Below are 21,975 nucleotides of genomic sequence, written 5' to 3' on the forward strand. Positions count from 1 at the left end.
CAAAATAACATTTTATCCTGTTAAATATTTTATGATAAATATAAAACCAATATTGATACATGATATTCATTTTGCCAAGTTTACACAGAAACTATCATTTATTTTGGTCATGAACAATTATGGAAAAATATTAAAACATTTATTAAAGATAATATCCAACAAGATATATCTAACTTTTACATTTTTGGACACTTTGATTCTGACCCTAAAAACAAAGCTTGCCTTGTTATAAATTTAATTTATTTTCTTTGCAAATTTTATATCCATAAATGTAAATTTTCTTTCTTTTTTTTTTTTTTTTTAAGAATTTAAAATGTATCTTAACACTACATCATCCTCTAGAAAAGAAGAAGAAAAACCTCAATTTGTAATTACTTTAATTTGTATAATTGAAATGTAAATTAATATCTTACTCTTTCTCTTTTAGCTTTTACTGTTATTTTATTCTGTTCTGTATGTTCAGACGACATTAGTCATATAGTTGATATGACCTATCTCTTCTTCCACTTTTGTTTCACATGACCAATAGGCTTTCAACTTCTGGCTTCCCATTTTACTTAATGAGTCAATGTTTTGAGTCAGAAAGAGACTCAAAGCAAGCGATACTTGTTCGTGAATGAACCAATTTAGCATCTTGTTGTTGTTACGGTATGCTGGTGCAGAGATGAGGCAGATACGGATTTCCACAATAATAGATGCTTTTTAATAAACAAAGGTAAGGAACGCCAGACATACACATTAACAAAACAGAGAACGGACCAGGAGTGAAGGGAGTGAGTGAAATATATGGGGAGTGCTGACAATAGAGTCCAGGTGCAGGTGATCTGTGATGATGAGGAGCTGACGAGGGAAGTGTGTGCAGGTGAGGAGAACAGGAGGATTCTGGGAAATGGAGTCCAGGGAAACAAGGGATCTGTAACAGTTGTTGTGTACATTTCCTAAAAGGATTAGTTCACTTTCAAATTCAAATTTCCTGATAATTTACTCACCCCCATGTCATCCAAGATATTCATGTCCTTCTTTCTTCAGTCGAAAAGAAATTAAGGTTTTTGATGAAAACATTCCAGGATTATTCTCCTTATAGTGGACTTCAATGGCCTCCAAACAGTTGAAGGTCAAAATTAAAGTTTCAATGCAGCTTCAAAGGCCTTTAAACGATACCAGACCAGGAATAAGGGTCTTATCTAGAGAAACCATTGCTCAATTTCTTAAAAAAATAAAAATATTATAATTATATATATATTATATATATATATATATATATATATATATATATATATATATATATATATATATATATATATATATATATATAGTTGAGGCCAAAATTATTAGCCCCCCTTATGAAATTATACAAAACTCTTGATTTCTCCATGGAAATGACCATTAACAACAAGTGTTTTATAGTGTATTTGTTTCCAAAATAACAAAGACAAAATGTCCACTAAGTTGGATTAGGATATTTAATTGAAATAGTGAGTTGAAACAAGAAAGGGCAAAAATGAAACGTCCAAAATTAATAGCCCCCTTGTCATTAATAGTCAATAGTGTACCGTTTCTGAGCCACAACTGACAACAACCTCTTAGAGTAGTTCTTAGAGTAGGGATTTTAGCCCATTCTTCCATTGCAAATTGCTCCAGCTGGTCCAAATTATGTGGTTTCTGAGCATGGACATTCACTTTGAGCACTCGCCACAGATTCTCAATAGGATTGAGGTCTGGGCTCTGTGCGGGCCACTCCAGGACCTTGATTTTGGTATCCTTCAAGAACTGTTGGACCAATTTCGATGTGCTTTGGGTCATTGTCTTGTTGGAAGACCCAGCAACGACCTAAGGCTAGACTACGAGCAGATTTCTGCATATTATCCCTCAAAATGTCAACATAATTTTCTTTTTTTATGATGCCATGCACCCGAACAATGCTCCCTGTGCCTGAGGCTGCAAAACAGCCCCACATCATGATGCTCCCACCACCATGTTTAACTGTGGGAACTGTGTTCTTAGGGTTGAACACAGTTCCCACCCTCACCCTTTCTTTGTCAAACATAAGCAACATCCATGTGCCCAAACAGTTCCAGTTTAGTCTCATCAGACCAAGGCACAGACTCCCAAAACTCTTTACCTTTCAAATGTTCGTGCAAACCTCAGTCTGGCTGTGATGTGCCGCTGTTTGAGTAAAGGGGTTCTTCTGGGACGATGGCCCTAAAGCCCACCACGATGAAGAGCCCTCACAACTGTGTTCCTTGAAACATCAACTCCAGAAGAGGCCAGGTCAGCAACAATCATCTTGGCAGATGTCCGGGGCATCTTTCTGACATCTCCTCTCCAGAGTTCTTGAAATCTTGCGCCCAGGTTTGTTTCTTACAGAATTTGTCTCCTTGTACTTGGCAATGATGCAACGTACAGCGGTTCTAGACACTGTGAAACACTTGGAAATGGCAGTAGAGCCTTCCCTCTTATCATGAGCCTCCCCTATCTTCTTTCTGAGCTGAAGACTGATTTCCTTTGTCTTTGGCATGGTGAGTAAAAGTAGTCTCTCCCAATAATGTGTTGAAGTGCCCTGTTCCTTGGAGTCCTTTTATGCTGATTGCATGCTCAGGTGTTGTTAGGAAGCCAATTGACTGCACAGGTGTGGTTTGAAAGCTGTTTGATTAATTAGGTGTGTTTTGAAAGCAAAAATTCACATGGGGGCTAATATTTTTGACCACCTCATTTTCACTATATTTGATATAAAACAAGCCTAAAAAATGTATTTTATATTCCAAAATGTACCAAAAGCTACTAAATAGCACTGGTGAATGTTTGATTATATAAGGTTTTATCAATGCTGCAAACATTGGAAAGATCTTTAGGAAAATGTTCCAAAATTCCTGGGGGGCTAATAATTTTGGCCTCAACTGTATGTATATATAACAATAAATGCTCATCTTGAACTAGCTCTGTTCTTCTTCTTCTTCTTCTTCTTCTTCTTCTTCTTCTCTATTAGAATTCAGGCATTGTAGACGCTGCTTAGTGTATTACTGCCCTCCACAGGTCAAAGTTTGAACTAATTGTTATATACTTGCACTAGTATATTGTATATGACAATTTATTTCAAACTTTGACCCGTGGAGGGCAGTAATACACTTAGCAGCGTCTACACTGCTGGAATTCAAATAGAGAAGAAGAAGAAGAAGAAGAGAGCTAGTTCAAGATGAGCATTTATGGTTAAAATGTATAAAACATTTTTTTTTTTTTTTTTTAGAAAATGAGGGATGGTTTCTCTAGATAAGACCTTTATTTCTCATCTGGGATCACTGTAAACTGTAATTTTGACCTTCAACCGTTTGGGCTCCATTGAAGTCCACTATATGGAGAAAAATCTTGGAATGTTTTCCTCAAAAACCTTAATTTCTTTTCGACTGAAGAAAGAAAGACATGAACATCTTGGATGACATGGGGGTGAGTAAATTATCAGGAAATTTTAATTTGAAAGTGAACTTATCTTTTAAAGGTGCTAAAGAGGATGTTTTGTTTTATACATTTTTGCAATATTACTTGAAACTGTCTTTACTAACTGATAAAAGACTATTTATTAGGTGCACTGAAAGGAATAATATTAATATACATCATCTGTGCACGAGGTAGGGAATTAAAAACATCATCCAATCGTTTACATGATCATCACGTAAACGATTGGCCTTCTGGCTTGTCAATCACTGCCATGACGTTCCTTGTGAGAGATGTGCGCGGCTGCGCTCTCCAGTAAATGTCAACACTCCAAAGGCGCTGCATGCAATGTTTTTGTCAGGAGACAGGAGTAACAACTGCAGATTATGAGTTACCTGCGGTGAGTCCGTCATAATGAATCCACTAACACGACACAGCGAATGCCGGTGGTAAACACTCGTGTTCCAATACTCGTGCACGAGTTTTGGGAGGCGTTCCCTCGAAATGAGCTGTGAAGGAGGGGGGTGTTTCTTACGCATGCGCTCATTTCAAAAACTCACTAACAGTCTTTGGATTCTCAGTCGACGAAAAGATCCTCTGTAGCACCTTTAAGTTCGTCCTGTGAGCTGACCATGTTCCCAACAAGTTAGTAGCTACACAAAATGGTTAAAAAAAATACAAATGTGTAGGAGTGACTGATTAACACAATTCACATAAAATGACAGTAACAAAATTGCAATGACATAAAATTGTTACTAAAATTTATAATTCACTCTATTATTGCTGTTTTGTGTAACGATTAGTAGAGTCACTGATTTAGCCTACACACTCAACATCCAAAAAAAAACCACACTTTCGACACCTACTGGCGTAACGATGTAACATTCAGATCCTGATGAAAAGATTCGAGTCTGGCTATGAATCCTCTAATCGGATTTAAAACCGTTGTTTGACCTCCCTGTCACTAGATGGCGGGCGCGTCGATCTCCAGCACCAGCAGCGGCATTAAAGCTTCTTCCGCCCCTGTTGTTCCAGTCTCCGCGAAAATGGCCGCGATCGGACGTTTATCCCAGAAGCTCCTCAAATCCGCCGCGCTGACCCAAAGCCGTCAGCTTTCGGCTGCAGCAGCTCACGGTGAACAAGCAGGTCAGTAACAACTCGAAGTAGCTTAAAACAGACGCTGTAATAAAAAAGACCAACCGTTACGAAAAGCCGTAACTCTACCTTTTGACCTTGCGGATGTGACGCGAATGGCTGTTTAATGTCGTGCTGTCGTTGACATAGATGGTAGAGTAGCGTTTAGTTTTGACTTTTGTATAGTGAGTTAACGAAAACTGAATTAATTACGCCTTATTAACTACATAGTTGAGTGAACTGAACGACTAGCTTGTCATAGCCTGTGTTGATGTGACTTCGTTATTATAGAAATGTCAAACAGATTTGTTCAGTGTATGTCTCTTTTCTCATATGTTCATGTAGCCAAGACCTGGAAGATCCTGACGTTTGTGGTGGCGCTGCCCGGAGTCGCGGTGTGCATGTTGAACATGTACCTCAGGTCTCAACACCACCATGAGCAGCCGGAGTTTGTTCCCTACAGCCACCTGCGCATCCGCAGCAAGGTGAAAACACTCACTTTTCACTATAAAAAGCACCTTTATAGTGGTTTGGTGGGAGTTTATGCTCTCCATGCCGATTTAAATGAAAAAAAGTGCAAATATTCACTGGAGTCTGGTCATGCACTTTTGAGTCAGATTTGTTTTTTTTAAATATTGCAAATACCCCATCATCATTTGGTCATTCATAATATGATTATATTAACTGTTAACACACTGTCATTGATCTTGTCACTCAATGTCATTCAAGATCAAAGGGTCATGCACATAATCATCTCCAAGAATATACATGGGTATTTTTTAAGCCAATAAACATGATTTGATTTCTCAAGTAAATGTGAGTTGATGGTTTATCCTGACTTTGGAGCTCTTTGTATTGTAATTGAGACATTAGAGGGCCTCCAGGAATAAGGCTGTAACATCACATACTGTGAACATATGCAATGCATATACCAGTACTAAAAATATATCTTGATACTCTTCAGCCTTTGATGATCTGTATTACTCATAGTGGAGTTTCAATGATTAACATGGTGTAGTAATACATTTATAGCAACTTCTGCATGTATAGGCATATATATTGTCTAAAAGACATTTGTTTAGGATAAAAATGTTATCGTGACCCATTGTTACAATGTAATTTTGCTTGCTAGGTAAATAATGATTTAATCAGGGGTGTGAATTATCAAATTACAAATACAATTACAAATACTCACCTTACTGTAAGTAGTTTTTATCAGAAATTGTACTTTGAGTAGTTTAAAAATTGTTTACTTTTACTTGAGTACAATTACTATCTTTTAAATGGTTTTCACCCAAAAAGGAAAACACTGTCATTAATTACTCCCCCTCATGTCGTTCCACACCCATCCTCCGTTCATCTTTAGAAAGCAAATTAAGATATTTTTGATGAAATCCAAAACTGCAATATAATCAACACTTTCAAGGTCCAGAAAGGTACTAAAGACATCGTTAAAACATTCGATGTGACTGCATTGGTTCCACCTTAATTTTATGAAGTGATGAATACTTTTTGTGTGCCAAAACAAAACAAAAATAATGATTTTATTCAACAATATTTGAAGTTTGGTTCCAAAATGTGATTAAAAAAAAGATAAATGTTTACGTCAAAATCAGTATTGTATCTGGTCGGTATTGAAAAGTCTTTTATTAATTTTGCTCAAAATGCGATATCCGTCGTGTTATTCTGTCATGTTTTCTTTCTTTCCAAAACGCGACAAACGTCAGTCTCCCTTCTCTGCAGAACGCAATATATCCGCTCAACCAATCACAGCGCACCATTCCACACACCGTAAACAGTAAAGCGGTGGTTTCTGCGGTGGGGAAGAAACGCAAGTCATCAATGTAATCATTTACGTGAGGAGATTAAGAAGATGAGGCACTCGAGTCAGGAGGAGGAAAAATGCCGACTGTTGCTTGTTCCGCAACAGCATCAAACTTCTGTCACGGTCCCCAAAACTGAATCGTGAACCGTTTTTAAAAGCCTTTCTTAATACCAATGTACTCGGCAAATGTTTATTTTAACCGTGCAGTGGCGCCAGATACTCTTTAATCGGTAATGACAAACGGAGACATAATTAATTTATAACATTAACAAGATGACCCGTTGAATTCATTTTGGGAGCGACGACTGAATGTATTTTTAGTAAAATGTCTGTATATAAGATTAGTATTGACAAAGTTCAGAGGCTGTCATATATGTGAATCAACTTACTTTGCTGTGTATTTTCAATATGAAAAATAACTTTTATATTGATGGGTTTATTGCATTTTGGGAAAAAAGAATCCGTTTTTATAATAAACCTTTGAAAATCAAAATGTAGATTTGAATTTTTAATGTTTTTATAACCAAAAGATGCTATGTGAAAGTTTGAAACAGAAAATTGTGATTTTCATCTTGGTAAAGAAAACACATTTTTACCCATATTTGTCAAAATGGATTTATAGCGTTTTGGAACCAAACTCTTCATCTTCTCTTCTGTGTCCTTCTCATACGTTGTTTATGTCCAGCGCTTCCAGGCTCTACGTCAGAACGCTGACTCATTATTGGCCGGCTCCTGCGTCAGGATCACACATATGCGTCATGCTCACGTGTGCAGCTTTGGCCAATACTGAGCCGGCATTCGGACATAAACACGGAAGCCTTCTCTGTGCTTACTGCGTCACCTGCATAAGGATAATGACAGGGAAGAGAAGAGTGTTGAATAGGCAACATGTTAAGGTACATTGTAAGGTATTGCATACAATGTTAATAAATACTGCAAGTGCCTGTTAGTAATGCGGGGAATTCCAATTCCCATTTATTTACTTCATCATATAGAGACACTCACGTCCTGCAGCAGTCGGCAGCTCGTTGACTCTTGATAAATTTAGTATGAGCGTGTGATGCACGATGTGAAAAAGTTTCAGTACATTCTAAAATGCTTAATTTAGAAAAAAGCTTAATACCGTGGTTTAATGTACTGAAATTAGAGGACTAAATTCGGTATGCACCTCTGTTAGCGTGTGAAAATATGTGCAGCAGTAGCTCGCTCAGAGTTTATATTTTAAATTTTTTTTTTTTTTTTTTTTTTTTTTCATGCATGATTTAAAATGGTGATACTGAAAATAACTTTCATTTTTTTCATCTCTATAATAGTAGTTCCCTGTTTTGGAAGTAGATGCATTTTATCACTAAGTTATGCATTTTAAAAAGTCAGCTGTTGGAGGATATAGATATTCTTCATTCTTTCTGACAAACAGCAAAAAAGAGTGTGAATCACAGTATGTACAGTGTTTTCTACATTTTTTTCAAAATTGCAGTATACAGTTTATTATTAGATTGCTGTGGTCCTACTTGTCAAAGGTTAAATAGACCTAGCCGAATTGTTGTCATTTAGGAATAAGATTGCATGGCAGTTTGAATCGAGATTGTGATCTTTTAACAATTAATCATTAATCATTTAAAATGACAAAATAAACTTGTAAAATAATAAAAGTAATAAATAAAATAATATTTTTAATAAAACATTTGTGTGTGTGTATATATGAAAAATGCCACATGGAGACTTTTGTGAACACATTTGTGTAATTTAAGTATAAATTTGATAATTGTTATCCAAGCAATGCTTTTTCACAGCTATGCCTCTTTTTTTCCTTAGCGTTTCCCATGGGGTGATGGCACCAAGTCTCTCTTCCACAACCCCCATGTCAACGCCCTCCCCGACGGCTACGAGCATCATGATTAAAGGGTGTTAAGAGCTCTCCTAAAACTCCCCTACAGGGACCAGAGGGCCCTCTCTATCCCCTCTCTCACATCCCTGGACGTCTGCCCAGACCTGGACCACTCCTCAGTTTCTTTCAGTTTACATGACGTCTGTCGAGTCTGTTAATCTTGCCTCTGTGCTTTCCACACCTAGTGGAAGTACCTTATGGAAACAGTTACATTTACTCAAGGACCATTGTATCACATTGTCAGCTTAAACTGAAAAAATAAAAATCTATTAAATTATAAACTGTCTGAAGTTTAATTTTTTTTGAAGGAAGTGGTTGAAGTTTTCAGATCCTAAAATGTTTTACATGTATTTAAATGCTACATGTAGAGTGTAGGAAAAGGTTAAAGAAACGTTTTTGGTTTTTTTGGTTTGTTTGTTTGTTTTTTAAACTAGTTTAGGGTGTATTTATAGAACATTTGATCTGTAAATGATGCCTCCCCCAAAAAACGCAGAAGTTGAGAAGAGAGTTTGTCCTTCCAGGCTCGCCGTACTGTCAAGACACTTTCACATGACTACTCTTGTGACACACATTCCTTTTCAAAAACGAAATATAATGGCTTTATGAAACATGAGGCCGTATTTTCCATTTCTACTGAATGTGTTACTGATATTTAGTTAATAGTGAGGTTAACAGTATTTTCTAAGCGAAAATGAGTAAGTAAAGGAGTAATTCAGTGACGCAGGTGAAGTTTTATGACATGACTGAAGTTTATCTGCTCTTCATTCAACCCACCGACGGTGAGTAAATGTATTTCTTGTTTGGAAAGTGAACATTGTGGACCTATTTGTTTGTCGTCTCATGAGTTCATGCAAACGCACATTGTCTTGCTTATGATATAAACTACTACCAAATGATGCACGTTAACTTCTTAGCAACTTTTAAAATACCTTTTCCCATTAAAACGGATCAGCCGCATGAATGCCACCAGCGCAAAACCTGATGGTCATTATCCAGCATGAGTTGATCCTAATAATTTATTTAAAAATAAAAGTTTCAATATTATGTTACTCGAGTCTTGACACGAGTGCAATAAATGTTTTATTTCACTGTATTTACAGCTAGTATTAAAGACGTGCATGACTGGCTCTGTATTGTTTACGTTGTCATAATCGTTGAAGTTAAAAATCTAAAGCTATGGCTAATTAAACGGCTTGTTATAGTGTAAGGAGTATCAAGCATAATGTTTATAATTGAGTTACAGAACAAGCATTTAGCAGTAGTACAAATCCTCCAACTGAATACACAGTAGTGAAGTAGTTACACTGTTGTGCGCCTTTGAAAGAAATCAAGTACACGTGACCTCTTGTGCAAAGCAGTTACATTAACATGGACAGTATCAGAAATACTTTAATATTGACCTAGACATACATTTTAACTTGAGATGCACCGATACCGATTCAGAGTGATATCTGCCGATAACGATACCATAGTTTGGGGGTTCTGCCTTACCTTAATGATAATTTAAATTATAATTTAATAAGTAATTATATTTTGAAAGAAATGCAAATAAAAATATATAAAAATATTCTCTCCATTTCATCAATTTGTTTCAGAGTAACCGGTATCAGTTATAAACAAACAAATTACTCAAATGAATATTAACACACATTAACTAAATTCTGAAGATTAAATTACTATTTCTTCACTTTCTGAATGTTATTAATATAATTACTATTAATATTAAACATCAAACTGATTTTCTTTACAAAAAGGATGTTAACATTTTTATGTTATTTTTTTTTTGTGTCATTTTGTGTACATAATTGACACAAATTGTGTAAATATAACACAGTGTGTAGAAAATGAGCAGGAATAACACATGGTTGAGTTAAAAGTAACACAAAATGTGTTGTCCTTAAAGGGTTAGTTCAACCAAAACCTTGAGACCTTCGTGAGACCTTCGTTCATCTTCGGAACACAAATTAAGATATTTTTGATGAAATCCGATGGCTCAGTGAGGTCTGAATAGACAGCAATGCCACTGTAAATCTCAAGATCCATAAAGCTGCTAAAAACATATTTAAAGCAGTTCATGTGAGTTCGGTGGCTCTACCTTAATATTACAAAGCGAAGAGAATACTTTTTGTGTGCCAAAAAAACAAAATAACGACTTTTCAACAATATCTTGTGATGGCTGATTTCAAACCATGCTTCATGAAGCTTTACGAATCGAAGCAGTACCTTTATGGATCTTGAGAGAGGAAATATCATTGCTGGTAATGCAGGCCTCACGGAGCCATTGGATTTAATCAAAATAAATTAATTTGTGTTCCGAAGATGAACGAATGTCTTACGGGTGTGGAACGACATGAGGGTGAGTAATAAATGACATGATTTTTGGGTGAACTAACCCTTTAACTAGACACACAGGTGTGTTAAGATAACACGGGTTATGTTGTTTTTAACACATGTTTTAAGAGTGCACAAAGCACAAATTTAGTGCATTTTCCTGCCCTCTTTTGATTGACAGGATATATCGGCCCCGACTATCGGCTGTTTTTAAACCATCAGCTGATAGCCAATAGTGTGAAAATGTGCTTTTATCTACCAATACCGATTATTGCCTGTTATATCGGTGCATCGATGTGTTTTAATGTATTATAATGATTATATCCTACATTTTTTATTATCAAATTTAAATGAAAAATGTCCCAGATTTTTAATGTGGTCTTCGACAAATCGAAGTTCATGCAGGGCTTATGTTTTTTACGTTCCCTACAGATTGTCCCTTACAAACATAGTTAATCATAGTTTGATGTACCAGAGTTAACCAGATTGCTGCTCTCTCAACAGATCACTAATGGCTGAGACAGCTGCTTTGACTGATTCCAGACGGTAAGAATAATATTCAGTTAATTAGCAGTGTTGGGGGTAGTGCATTAAGTCAAAAAAGTAATCTGGTTAATTAATGCATATTGCATTATTTAATCAGATTAGGTTTTTATGAAACACATTTCTTTATAAATTTACAAATTATTATTTGAATTACTTTATTTTAAAAAGTAATGCACATTACATTTCAGTTTAATCTTTTTGCTTAAGAATTTTTTTAAACTATTTATAACTCAATTAAAATGATCTTCTCCATAATGTAGTCACTTAGACATGCATGCTCATTTGTGTGTGGGAACAGAAAAAGTAAAAAAAAAAAAACATTACTTTCAGCTTTCGAAAGGAAAGTTGTACAGTTGCCTTTAATGTTAATATAACCTGTGATCTTTTGTACAGCATACATAGCTCTAGGGGTCAGGAAATATTCTAAGTGATCAGAATATAATAACATTGTATAAGTGTTTTTAAAAGAAAATGAGGGTGTTATATTGGCTATATTGTTGAATGCATTACTGAAAAAGAAAAAGAATAAGAGAGTTAGTCTTAGCCAGGAGAGAAAAAGTAACACCAAAGTAACGTGTAACATTACTTTCCATAAAAAGTAACTAACGTAATTAGTTACTTTTTTTTAAGTGAGTAACACAATATTGTAACACATTACTTTTAAAAGTAACTTTTCCCAACATTGTTTATTAGTGTGTACATTTTTTTTTCTTTAAACAAAGTGATATTTTATGTTCCGTATATATAAGCACAGCTTCTTAAACTTTCTTTAGAAATGCATTTCTTACAAGGTGAAGTCGTGGAGAACAGAAAGTTCATTGTCCAGTTTATTAGCATGCTTGGAGATATTATCATCCTTTACATTAATGGAAACAGTTCAGCACAGTTTCTTCAAGTTTTATCCGTAATACTGGAATGTAAGAAGCTTGATTTAAAGGCTAACTTTACCATGCATGTTTGGTTATATTTCCAGATGTTTCTTCCTATATGATAGTTCAAAGGTGCAAGAGGAGGGTGACCCGACTAGAGATGGGATATACTACTTCTATCCTGAGGATGTAAGACATAACATACAGGCAGTGCTGGGTAGATTACTTATAGATTGTAATCGATTATTGATTCCAAAATACATGACAAAAGTTGTAGTTAGTAACATAATCCGTTACATTACACATTTAAGGTAATATAATCTGACTACTTTTTGATTAGTTTTGACCTAACTCGTTTATCACGTTGATTTCGATAGGATAATCTTGTACCATATTGATATAAATATACAAAGAGAAAGAAAATATATTCTATTCTTTTATCAACAACATCACGGTTTCCTAGACTGGGTTCATGATAGAACTGTATGGGGATTTTGAGTTTGAGAAATAAAATACTTAAAAATATATTTTATTTGTTTACCTGCATGTCGTGTGACCATTCACCGACATCAGAAAAATCATTTTAGTATTATTATTTATTATTATTAATATTGTTATTGTCTCAACATGTAATCATGTAATCCATAAAAATTTAACTGGTTGAAAAGTAACTAGTAATTAGTTATGAGCATTTTTATGTAATATAATCTAATTGCAAGTACTTAATTTTTGGCTGTTTTAAAAGGCATTGATTGCATGACAGTATGTGTGCTGTTGCAGACACCGATAGACGAACAAGAGCTGCTTTGTGGACAGCTGGCCGGTGTGTGTCGTTGTGTGTCCGAACTGTCCTCATCTCCCGTACATCTGCTCCGCCTGCGCAAAAGCAAGTATGCAGTCCGCATGAAGGATAACTTTATTTGGGTAAGAGAATATTTTATATTTGCGTAATGACATGGGCTCTTTTATAAAACCTAATGCTTTGGTGCTTACTTCATCATAACTTAAATAAAACCAAGGTTTTCAATACAAACTCGGTTTGATTGACTGTTGTGTGCTTTTTTATGATTTTACAACTCTTTTGAATGGGATCTTTCTTTGATTTCCAGGCATTAAGCTGTGTGGTAGACATTCCTGATGTGAGTATATGTGACCTCCTGGATCAGCTGATTGCCCTCTTCTGTTTCTACAATGGACCAGTGCGTCAGAGCTACCAGGTGCAACATCGCAGTCTACAGTATTCAGTTAACTGATTATGATTTAAAGGGGCCATGTGATGCTATTTTAAAAGATCATTATTTTGTTATTTGGTGTACTTGAAAAAGTTAAAATGCTTTAATGTTAAAAAAAAAAACATTATTTTTCACATACTGTACATTATTGCAGCACCTCCTCCTGAAAAGCCCAGGCTCTGATTGGCCAGCTGACCCAGTGCTTTGTGATTGGCCAACAGGGTTGGGGAGTAACAGAATACATGTAACGGCGTTACATAATCAGGATACCAAAATCCAGTAACTGTAATTCATTACAGTTACGTCAAAAAAAAACATAGTAATCAGATTACAGTTACATTTTGAAAAAAGGGGGGATACTATCAGGATTACAATCATTTAATTTAAAACTAAATAAATCATTATTTTGCCATAATAACACATATTAAGCGCTGCTTGATTATACAGTATTTCCTGGTTCTGTTGCCAGTGATGACTCACGTGAGCCACCCGCTGGTGCATGCGCAAATAACACCCGTCTACAATCTCCTCAGACGCAGAATGAATCGCTGCTGCTAGTTGAAAAGATGCTGCCGGCGGGGAAAAAACGCTTTCACTTCATGGATTTTGCTGCTATTTTGTTTTCAAACACCTCAAATGTGTATTGGAACATCACGCCACTTACCATAATCGCAAGTTTGTTTCCGAGGCTTCTAAAGCAAAATAAATAAAAATTGTATAAGTTTGGGCTCAAGTCAGATTCTGAATATTATCAATTAGATAGATTGGAACCAATCTTGCAAGCATGACTTGAGTGGAATGTTTTGCAGTGTTAAAGGTGCCCTAGAATTAAAAAAAATTGAATTTATCTTGGCATAGTTGAATAACAAGAGTTCAGTACATGAAAATGACATACAGTGAGTCTCAAACTCCATTGTTTCCTCCTTCTTATATAAATCTCATTTGTTTAAAAGACCTCAGAAGAACAGGCGAATCTCAACATAACACAGACTGTTACGTAACAGTCGTGATCATTAATAAGTATGATCCCAATATTTGCATATACCAGCCCATGTTCAAGGCATTACACAAGGGCAGACTAGGTAAGCAAGATCAATAGCGAAAAATGGCAGATGGAGAAATAATAACTGACATGATCCATGATATCATGATATTTTTAGTGATATTTGTAAATTGTTTTTTTTTAATTGTTTTGTGAGCATGTTGCTAATGTACTGTTAAATGTGGTTAAAGTTACCATAATTTATTACTATATTCACGGAGACAAGACAAGATTTTCATTTTTTAAACACTTGCAGTCTGTATAATTCATAAACACAATTTCATTTTTTATAAATCTCTCCAACAGTGTGTAATGTTAGCTTTAGCCATGGAGCATAGCCTCAAATTCATTCAGAATCAAATGTAAACATCCAAATAAACACTGTACTTACGCAATTAGACATGCTGCATGACAAACACTTTGTAAAGATCCATTTTGAGGGTTATATTAGCTGTGTGAACTTTATGTTGGTTAAGGCAAGCGCGAGCTCTGGGGGAGGGGAGCATGAGATTTAAAGGGGCCGTGCAAGGAATCGGTGCATATATAATTATGGCTCAAAATAGGCAGTTAAAAAAATTAATTAAAAAAAATCTATGGGGTATTTTGAGCTGAAACTTCACAGACACATTCAGGGGACACCTTAGACTTATATTACATCTTTTAAAAAGATGTTCTACGGCACCTTTAATTACACAGTGTCTCCAAAACATGGCCACAACACTACAACTTTCTTCGTGTATGCTAATATGTCAAATTGTGATGTAAATATTTGCGGAAATAATATCTGGACTTTAATCAAGGCGTTTTAGGCAGATCTGAAAGATGGAATAAATCCCTTCGTGGGAGACTATGAGCTTTGTAAAAGATCTTATACATGCACACACAGATACAATACATACTACAGGAAAATAATTAAAAAGCATCATATGGCCTCTTTAACATTAATATATTTATTTAAGATATACCTTGGGGTCATTAATACTTTAAATCAGCAAGGATGCATTAAATTGATCAAATCTGACAGTAAGATTTTTATTTCAAATAAATGCTGTTCTTTTGAACTTTCTATTCATCAAATAATCCTGGACAAATGGCTTCCATATTAAGCAGCACAACTGTTGTCAACATTGTAATAATGTTTCTTGAGCAACAAATATTTTTTTGTCATAAATTAATACATATTAAAACATATTTCCAAATATGTTCTGTTTTGTCTGACTTCACCACAGTTGTACAGTCAGGAGGAGTTGGCTCTACAATGGGCAAGATATCTCAGTCACCTGCAGGGCGGCTCTACTGAGCTGCACAGCATCTTCAGCTGCCTGAGGACGATTGACTCCACACATGTAAGAATGAGTGGAAGATGCTACCTGCCTTTCTCATTATGTTAACAGTGTGCCACAAAACATTTAAAGTTCAAAATGATTCAGTCAGTCAGTACTGCAGCAGAAAGTGAAGCATAAAGCACTCTGAGCTCAGTGATGTACTTCTGTTTTCAAATAACACAACTCACTAGTTTGCACTTATGTATGTTTTTAATGTGCTGCAGTCACCTAGTTTACTGAATCCCACTTAAAATGAGTGTTTGCAAAAATATTTAAAAATCTAAATATTAGTTATTCATTGCTAAACATTGCTATGTACTGAATTTCCTCAATGAAACATGAAGTTTTAATCCAACTTGAGCAGATCTGAGAAAGCAGTGGCTGGTAAACATACATGATTATTTCACCACAGAGTATCAGTGCTCTAAACTAGTCACTGTGCTGCTGTAGTGTGTGAGAGAACTGATGAATAAGATCAGAGCGAACCTTTATTTATTTGTATTGTTTTAATCACTATTTTGTAATTTTTCATGGTCAGTTATTTGACTTTACATTTTATTAATAAACAGATCCACAGCTTGCAGATATGTTGGGTGGGCATGGTTTTTTTTATTAGACATTTCTTTATTTTTAAACTTTGGTGCTATGCTTATAGCTCTGCAGTTTTATTTTATGCTAACTCTGCAATATTATTGTACACTGCAATAATGTTGCAATCATGCTTCCATGTATAGACATCCCTAGAATATCATGCAATTTCCCAACTGATCCTAAACTAACTTTTCTTCAGGGAATAGTAAAAAAATGCTCTATTTGTTCTTTCTCTGGCTCATGCTTTCTTCACTGGTGACTGAAACCTGCATCATTCTTAATTACTAATTTTTTTTTTCCTAAACTGAACATTTTATAACACATCTCTGCATGACTTGAGGGTCTTTATCTTAATTTCACTTTAAATAAAATGCTACAGTTTTTACTTTTCTATTTCTGTGGAAATAGTTGAGTAGTCTTGGTTTTTCTGGAAACCAATCCTGTCATTTGTGAAGCACCTAGCTTTCATTTCTGTACATTGTGAAAAAATGTTATCCGTCACTATCTGGTTTTAACTGGTCACTTCTCCTCACTCCTGCATCAGATTGATCCTCTGCTGTTGCTGAAGGCTGCCCTTATTCTACAGGCATGTCAGCGATGTCCTCTGGTGCTGGCAGGCTGTATCCTCTACAGGGGCAGGTGAGATTCCACTGCAGAAGATTTTTTTTTTTTTTTTTACTATAATCCATATTTATTACAAATATCGATCTTTGCATCTGTAAGTGGCTAAAGCAATTTAGGGTTCGTTCACACTAGTTTGGTTCTTTTGGTCCGGAACAAAAAAGAAAATTATACATTTGGTCCTGGTCCACCTGGTCCTGTCATTTTTAACACCAAACATAAATATACAAAAAAAAGCCAGCTTTTCTATTTTCTACATTTATTCTTATTTAAGTAAAAAAAAAAAAAGGGATTCAATCAAGAGCAGTGAGAGATTTTCTGTCTTTTGTTGTTTAACATAAACGACACAGATAGCAGCAGGAAGGCCTGATGACACTGTAAGACTGAATGCACGGATCCAATACACTGTTACACGTTACACGTTTTCTTTCTGAACTGTTTGTTCACTTAAAACAAAAATTACTGTTTATGAGGATACTTGCAGAGAAAGGCATTTTGACAAAAGTATGTGTATTTAACTGTTCAAGCCCAATTGACCCTTCGCCGGGAGTTTGATTGACAGGCGATCTAACCAATCATAATGCAGAATTCGCCATTTTGTCCGACAAAGCAGTCAGGAGTTAGATTAACCTTGGTGGACTTGAACTTGAAAAATGTTTCCGCATTTGAAACAACATTCCTTCTCATGTTCTTTCATGTTTATTTGATGCTATAAAGTAACTAGTAGGAAGAGATGATCGGTGCACAAGCAGCTTGAGCTAAGGCACTATAGTAATCTGTCATGACACATTAAAATTCTTTAAAAAAATCACAATTTGAAAGCTGGGACTTTGTTTAATATTATAAGTAACCTGCTCTGTCTTGTCTGTCGACATGTTGTCAGTTTTTCTTCCTTGCTCTGCGATGTATTTTTCACTCTATGTGGCGTGAGAGCGCCATGGCTTGTCAGACAAAGCAACAGTAACTCTTTGCGAAGGGTCAATTAGGTGGCAAAAAGAAATCAGTTCAGTACTCGCACGCTCTATGAGCTCAAATACAGTCTCTCAGACAGCGCACACATATAGCAAAATGAGTTCTCCTTAGCTGCTTATTGCGCTTCAATGGTTTAAAATCATTTTTTAAAAATGAGCATGCAATTTCTGTGTTGTACAGAGTGGTGAGTACTCAGATGCCCCCCGCGCTGACAGTGAAAGTGATGGTGTATGAGACACAAACTTACAGCCAGGTAGAATCAAGTTCATAGTGATTCCTGATATTGAACATAATATGCACAATCTTATACAATTGTGTTTCTCCTTATATCTCAATAAAGGATAACCGGGTGACGGACAATGGCCTGAGTTCTTTTGTTGGCTCACCGCCCTCTTTCACAGTTACCACACAGGTGTTCCTGACACCCACTGAACTGCACATGCTCCGCTGCCCCCCAGTGGATAGAGCATGCAGGTACAACTCCAAAAAGTATCACAACTACATTTTTACATTTTCTGGAAAAGTGTATACACCAGGGTTGGAAATTATTGTGGGCTTGTGGCAAAATGCCACCAAAAAGAACAAAAATGTTCTCCATATTCAAGATAAAATGCTTACACAAGCTAAATCTATCACAGCTGCCGCATTTAAAGTGAAAATGTGAAAATTAATGAAAAGTGTTGACATTTACATTTAGATTTTCTCACGTTGCTTTAGATTTTGTTTTCCATGTTATTTTGCAGCGTTGAGCATTATAACCAATCACACGTTACTGTTGAGGTTATGAATGCAGCTGCCAATCAGAGGCGTTCGGATTAGTGACCATTGAAAACGTCAGAGTTTTGAATACACACTCTCACTGGTGCTGATTTCTGACAGTGTAAATGTAGACACAGCCTCAGTGATTATTATGGGAGTTTTTACGAGATTTCAAAATGTTTTTGAAAGAAAGGCTGCATTTATTTGATCAAAATACAGAAAAAACAGTAATATTGTGAAAATATTATTACAGTTTAAATATTTTACTATTTGAATATATTTTAAAATGTAATTTATTCCTGTGATGGCAAAGCTGAATTTTCAGCATCATTACTCCAGTCTTCAGTGTCACATGATCCTTCAGAAATCATTCTAATATGCTGATTTGGTGTTTAAATAACATTTCGTATCATCAATATTAAAAACAGTTGTGCTGCTTAATTGTTTTTTTGTGGAAACCATGATACATTTTTTTCCAGGATTCTTTGGTGCATAGAAAACTTTAAATAGAAATCTTTTATAACATTATAAATGTATTTACTGTCACTTATGATCAATTTAATGCATCCTTGCTGAATAAAAGTTATAATTAATAATAAATAAAAAAAACTGACACCAAACTTTTAAACAGTTATGTAATTACAAATTGATTGGTATTTATGTGTACTCTCATTCTTAGGTCTCACTGCAGTCAACCTCCCTGCCAACCCCACAAGTCCCGCCTCTTGTCTCGCACTTTATCCGACACCCCCACCACAGATACTGACTCCTCAAGCTCAGATTTAACACAATGTCCCCAAACATTCTATCAGACGATGCCGTCTTCTCCTCGTTCTTCCCTCTCTGATGAACCATGTTTCAGCTCCTCTCCCTCACGGGTTAACACTCCCCTTCACTCCAGTCTCTTGAACCAATCAGAGTATTTCACTCCTGAGACGCATGAAAACAGCGTATCTAATGGATCTAACTTGTGCTCAGTAAAAGAACAAATTTTGACTGGAAGTCTGACAGGCCTTAACACAAAACAGGACATAGATGCAAACTCTGGGTCAGAAACCAGAAGTGAAGGTTTAAATTCAGATCAGGACATTCAGAGTGAAGAAATAAAAGCCCTCACCAATGGGCATCAGCAGTCAAACTGTCTTAAGAACCACTTGGACGCCTCTGACCATAACAACCACATTCAAAGTGAAGAAGATAAACTGGAGACTAACAATTATGTGACCAATAAAAGCAAATTCCACGGAGAAACAGAGGAAAAGACAAGAACAAAGAGCAGGCAAGTTGACGGAAGACTCCAGGAGAAATCTGAACCCAGAAACACACCTCCACCACGTGACACTCTAGTAGACACCCCTCTTGTGCCCTCAGTATTATATCAGCATAGAGTCAGAGGGCTGGTCCTGGCCCTGCTGGTGGAGCCCGAGTTCAACACAGACCCTACGGCCAGAGAAGAAGTGGTGAGAAGCATGTGTGTGTGTCTGCTTGAAATACTTCATACATATTCAATTAACGAATTATACTATATGTGAACCCCCAATATTATATATACACAGTATTTTTTTAAAGACAGAAATAAATACTTACATAAAGCTGTGTTTTCTGTTATAAAAGTATTCTCTACTGTTATTGCAGCATCACAGCAGCTTGGCATCACTGAATGGGCTTGAGGCTCATCTGAGGAACACCTCACCAGGAACCCCTGGCCCGCCAGGGCCCTACACTTTTGCCCACTATGACTGCATTCAAAGCACACTCACTAGTAAGTCATATCTCATACGCACATATAAACATCCACACAAAAACAGTATCCTAAAGGAAATGATTATGCCAAATTTACAAAGGATCTTCATCAAATCAGTTTAAATGGTGACACACAAATTTCCTGAAATAGTGACTTTTATTTTGATCTGCAGCTAATGTATGTGGGCGCTCCGCTGGACCCCAGGATCGTGCCTTTGTGAGGGCCACTGCACTGCTCCATTCACATTTCTCACAGTTAGACACACTACAGGAGGCCATTGTCAGGTTAGAGAGTGTGTTTGAATGCCTGTCTCTTCATTTCAATGTTTCACACAAATTTTCTCGTGTGTAATTCAGAAGTTCCAACATGGGTGTTCAAAATAGTTTGAAGCACATTACAGCTATGTTAACACTGTGTTTGTGTGCTGAATTACAGGAACGCTGGCGCGGCAGTGTACGGAACCCGTAGCACGGCCCAGGAGACTTATTTTCTCCAGCAGGGAACACCTGTCCGAAACTCTGGAAGTCCTGATCCTCAGGATAGTGCCTTCTCACTACCGAGAAAAGCCCGTCAGCGGCTCCTTAAACATGGAGTTAACTTGCTTTAACTTTTTTTTAAAGATTTTAACTCATCGTAGATATCTTTTATTTCATAGATATCCACCATATTTATACTATATATGTCTCTCTTAGACTGCTCAGAATGTAATGAATGCTTTTTATATAATAGGCTGCTGTTTATTGATTTTGTAATAAAACTTAGAAGCTGAAAGTGTAAAATACACTGTCATCCCAGTAGTATTCCACATTTGGGACTAAAATATAGAGGAAGTGTCTCCCTCCTTAGAGACTGGATCTGCCCTTTGCTATTTAGAGTACTTTTTAAAATTTGGTGGAGACCATTCAGTGTTACAGTTAAAGGCAGATGTGTTTAGTTGTTGAAACTTTTACCTTTTAAAATGGAAGCCAATTATGCTTGAGTGTTAATAAACATCCTTTAGTACGCTTGTTTGAAATTGTTGGGATGGTTAAGATATACTATTACAGAAATATATTTACAGGTGCTGGTCATATTAAAAGAATATCATTAAAAAGTTGATTTATTTCACTAATTCCATTCAAAAAGTGAAACTTGTATATTATATTCATTCATTACACACAGACTAATATATTTCAAATGTTTATTTCTTTTAATTTTGATGATAATAACTGACAACTAAGTGAAATCCCAAATTTAGTATCAACAGAAAATTAGAATATTGTGAAAGGGTTCAATATTGAAGACACCTGGTGCCACACTCTAATCAGCTAATTAACTCAAAACACCTCAAAGGCCTTTAAATGGTCTCTCAGTCTAGTTCTGTAGGCTACACAATCAAGGGGAAGACTGCTGACTTGACAGTTGTCCGAAAGATGACCACTGAAACCTTGCACAAGGAGGGCAAGACACAAAAGGTCATTGCAAAAGAGGCTGGCTGTTCACAGATCTCTGTGTCCAAGCACATTAATAAAGAGGCAAAGGGAAGGAAAAGATGTGGTAGAAAAAAAGTGTACTAGCAATAGGGATAACCGCACCCTGGAGAGGACTTTGAAACAAAACCCATTCAAAAATGTGGGGGAGATTCACAAAGAGTGGACTGCAGCTGGAGTCAGTGCATCAAGAACCAC

The 21,975-nt window shown here is 36.1% G+C and overlaps 2 protein-coding genes across 3 annotated transcripts; both read left to right on the plus strand.

The window, feature by feature from the left end:
* Positions 1-4,453: 4,453 nt before the first annotated feature.
* On the plus strand, positions 4,454-8,557 carry cox6a1 (cytochrome c oxidase subunit 6A1). The gene is made up of 3 exons (XM_067395174.1): positions 4,454-4,575; positions 4,909-5,048; positions 8,204-8,557. Exons 1-3 carry the CDS (start codon positions 4,476-4,478, stop codon positions 8,288-8,290), a joined length of 327 nt encoding a protein of 108 aa, XP_067251275.1. The 5' UTR covers positions 4,454-4,475; the 3' UTR covers positions 8,291-8,557.
* Positions 8,558-8,814: 257 nt separating this feature from the next.
* hps4 (HPS4 biogenesis of lysosomal organelles complex 3 subunit 2) lies at positions 8,815-21,454 on the plus strand. 2 transcript variants are annotated; one of them, XM_067395140.1, is made up of 13 exons: positions 8,815-9,055; positions 11,112-11,153; positions 12,127-12,211; positions 12,803-12,946; positions 13,132-13,239; positions 15,526-15,642; positions 16,757-16,851; positions 17,986-18,058; positions 18,146-18,294; positions 19,244-20,024; positions 20,200-20,326; positions 20,481-20,592; positions 20,744-21,454. In XM_067395140.1, the coding sequence occupies exons 2-13, from the start codon at positions 11,119-11,121 to the stop codon at positions 20,913-20,915; spliced, it is 1,998 nt and encodes a 665-aa protein (XP_067251241.1). In that variant the 5' UTR covers positions 8,815-9,055; positions 11,112-11,118; the 3' UTR covers positions 20,916-21,454. The 2 variants fall into 2 exon arrangements, with proteins under 2 accessions (XP_067251241.1, XP_067251242.1); XM_067395141.1 differs by having other exon boundaries at positions 18,146-18,279; positions 20,744-21,451.
* The last annotated feature ends 521 nt before the right edge of the window (positions 21,455-21,975 follow it).

Source organism: Chanodichthys erythropterus, chromosome 9 (assembly GCF_024489055.1).
Source record: "Chanodichthys erythropterus isolate Z2021 chromosome 9, ASM2448905v1, whole genome shotgun sequence".
Taxonomy (NCBI): domain Eukaryota; kingdom Metazoa; phylum Chordata; class Actinopteri; order Cypriniformes; family Xenocyprididae; genus Chanodichthys; species Chanodichthys erythropterus.

Bases quoted from the DNA above. Each gene is read 5' to 3' on its own strand.
- cox6a1 (XM_067395174.1), top strand. From the start codon at position 4,476: ATGGCCGCGATCGGACGTTTATCCCAGAAGCTCCTCAAATCCGCCGCG. The intron at 4,576-4,908 runs GTCAGTAACAAC...ATGTTCATGTAG, and splicing joins AGCTCACGGTGAACAAGCAG to CCAAGACCTGGAAGATCCTG. The intron at 5,049-8,203 runs GTGAAAACACTC...TTTTTTCCTTAG, and splicing joins ACCTGCGCATCCGCAGCAAG to CGTTTCCCATGGGGTGATGG.
- hps4 (XM_067395140.1), top strand. From the start codon at position 11,119: ATGGCTGAGACAGCTGCTTTGACTGATTCCAGACG. The intron at 12,947-13,131 runs GTAAGAGAATAT...TTTGATTTCCAG, and splicing joins TGAAGGATAACTTTATTTGG to GCATTAAGCTGTGTGGTAGA. The intron at 13,240-15,525 runs GTGCAACATCGC...ACTTCACCACAG, and splicing joins CAGTGCGTCAGAGCTACCAG to TTGTACAGTCAGGAGGAGTT.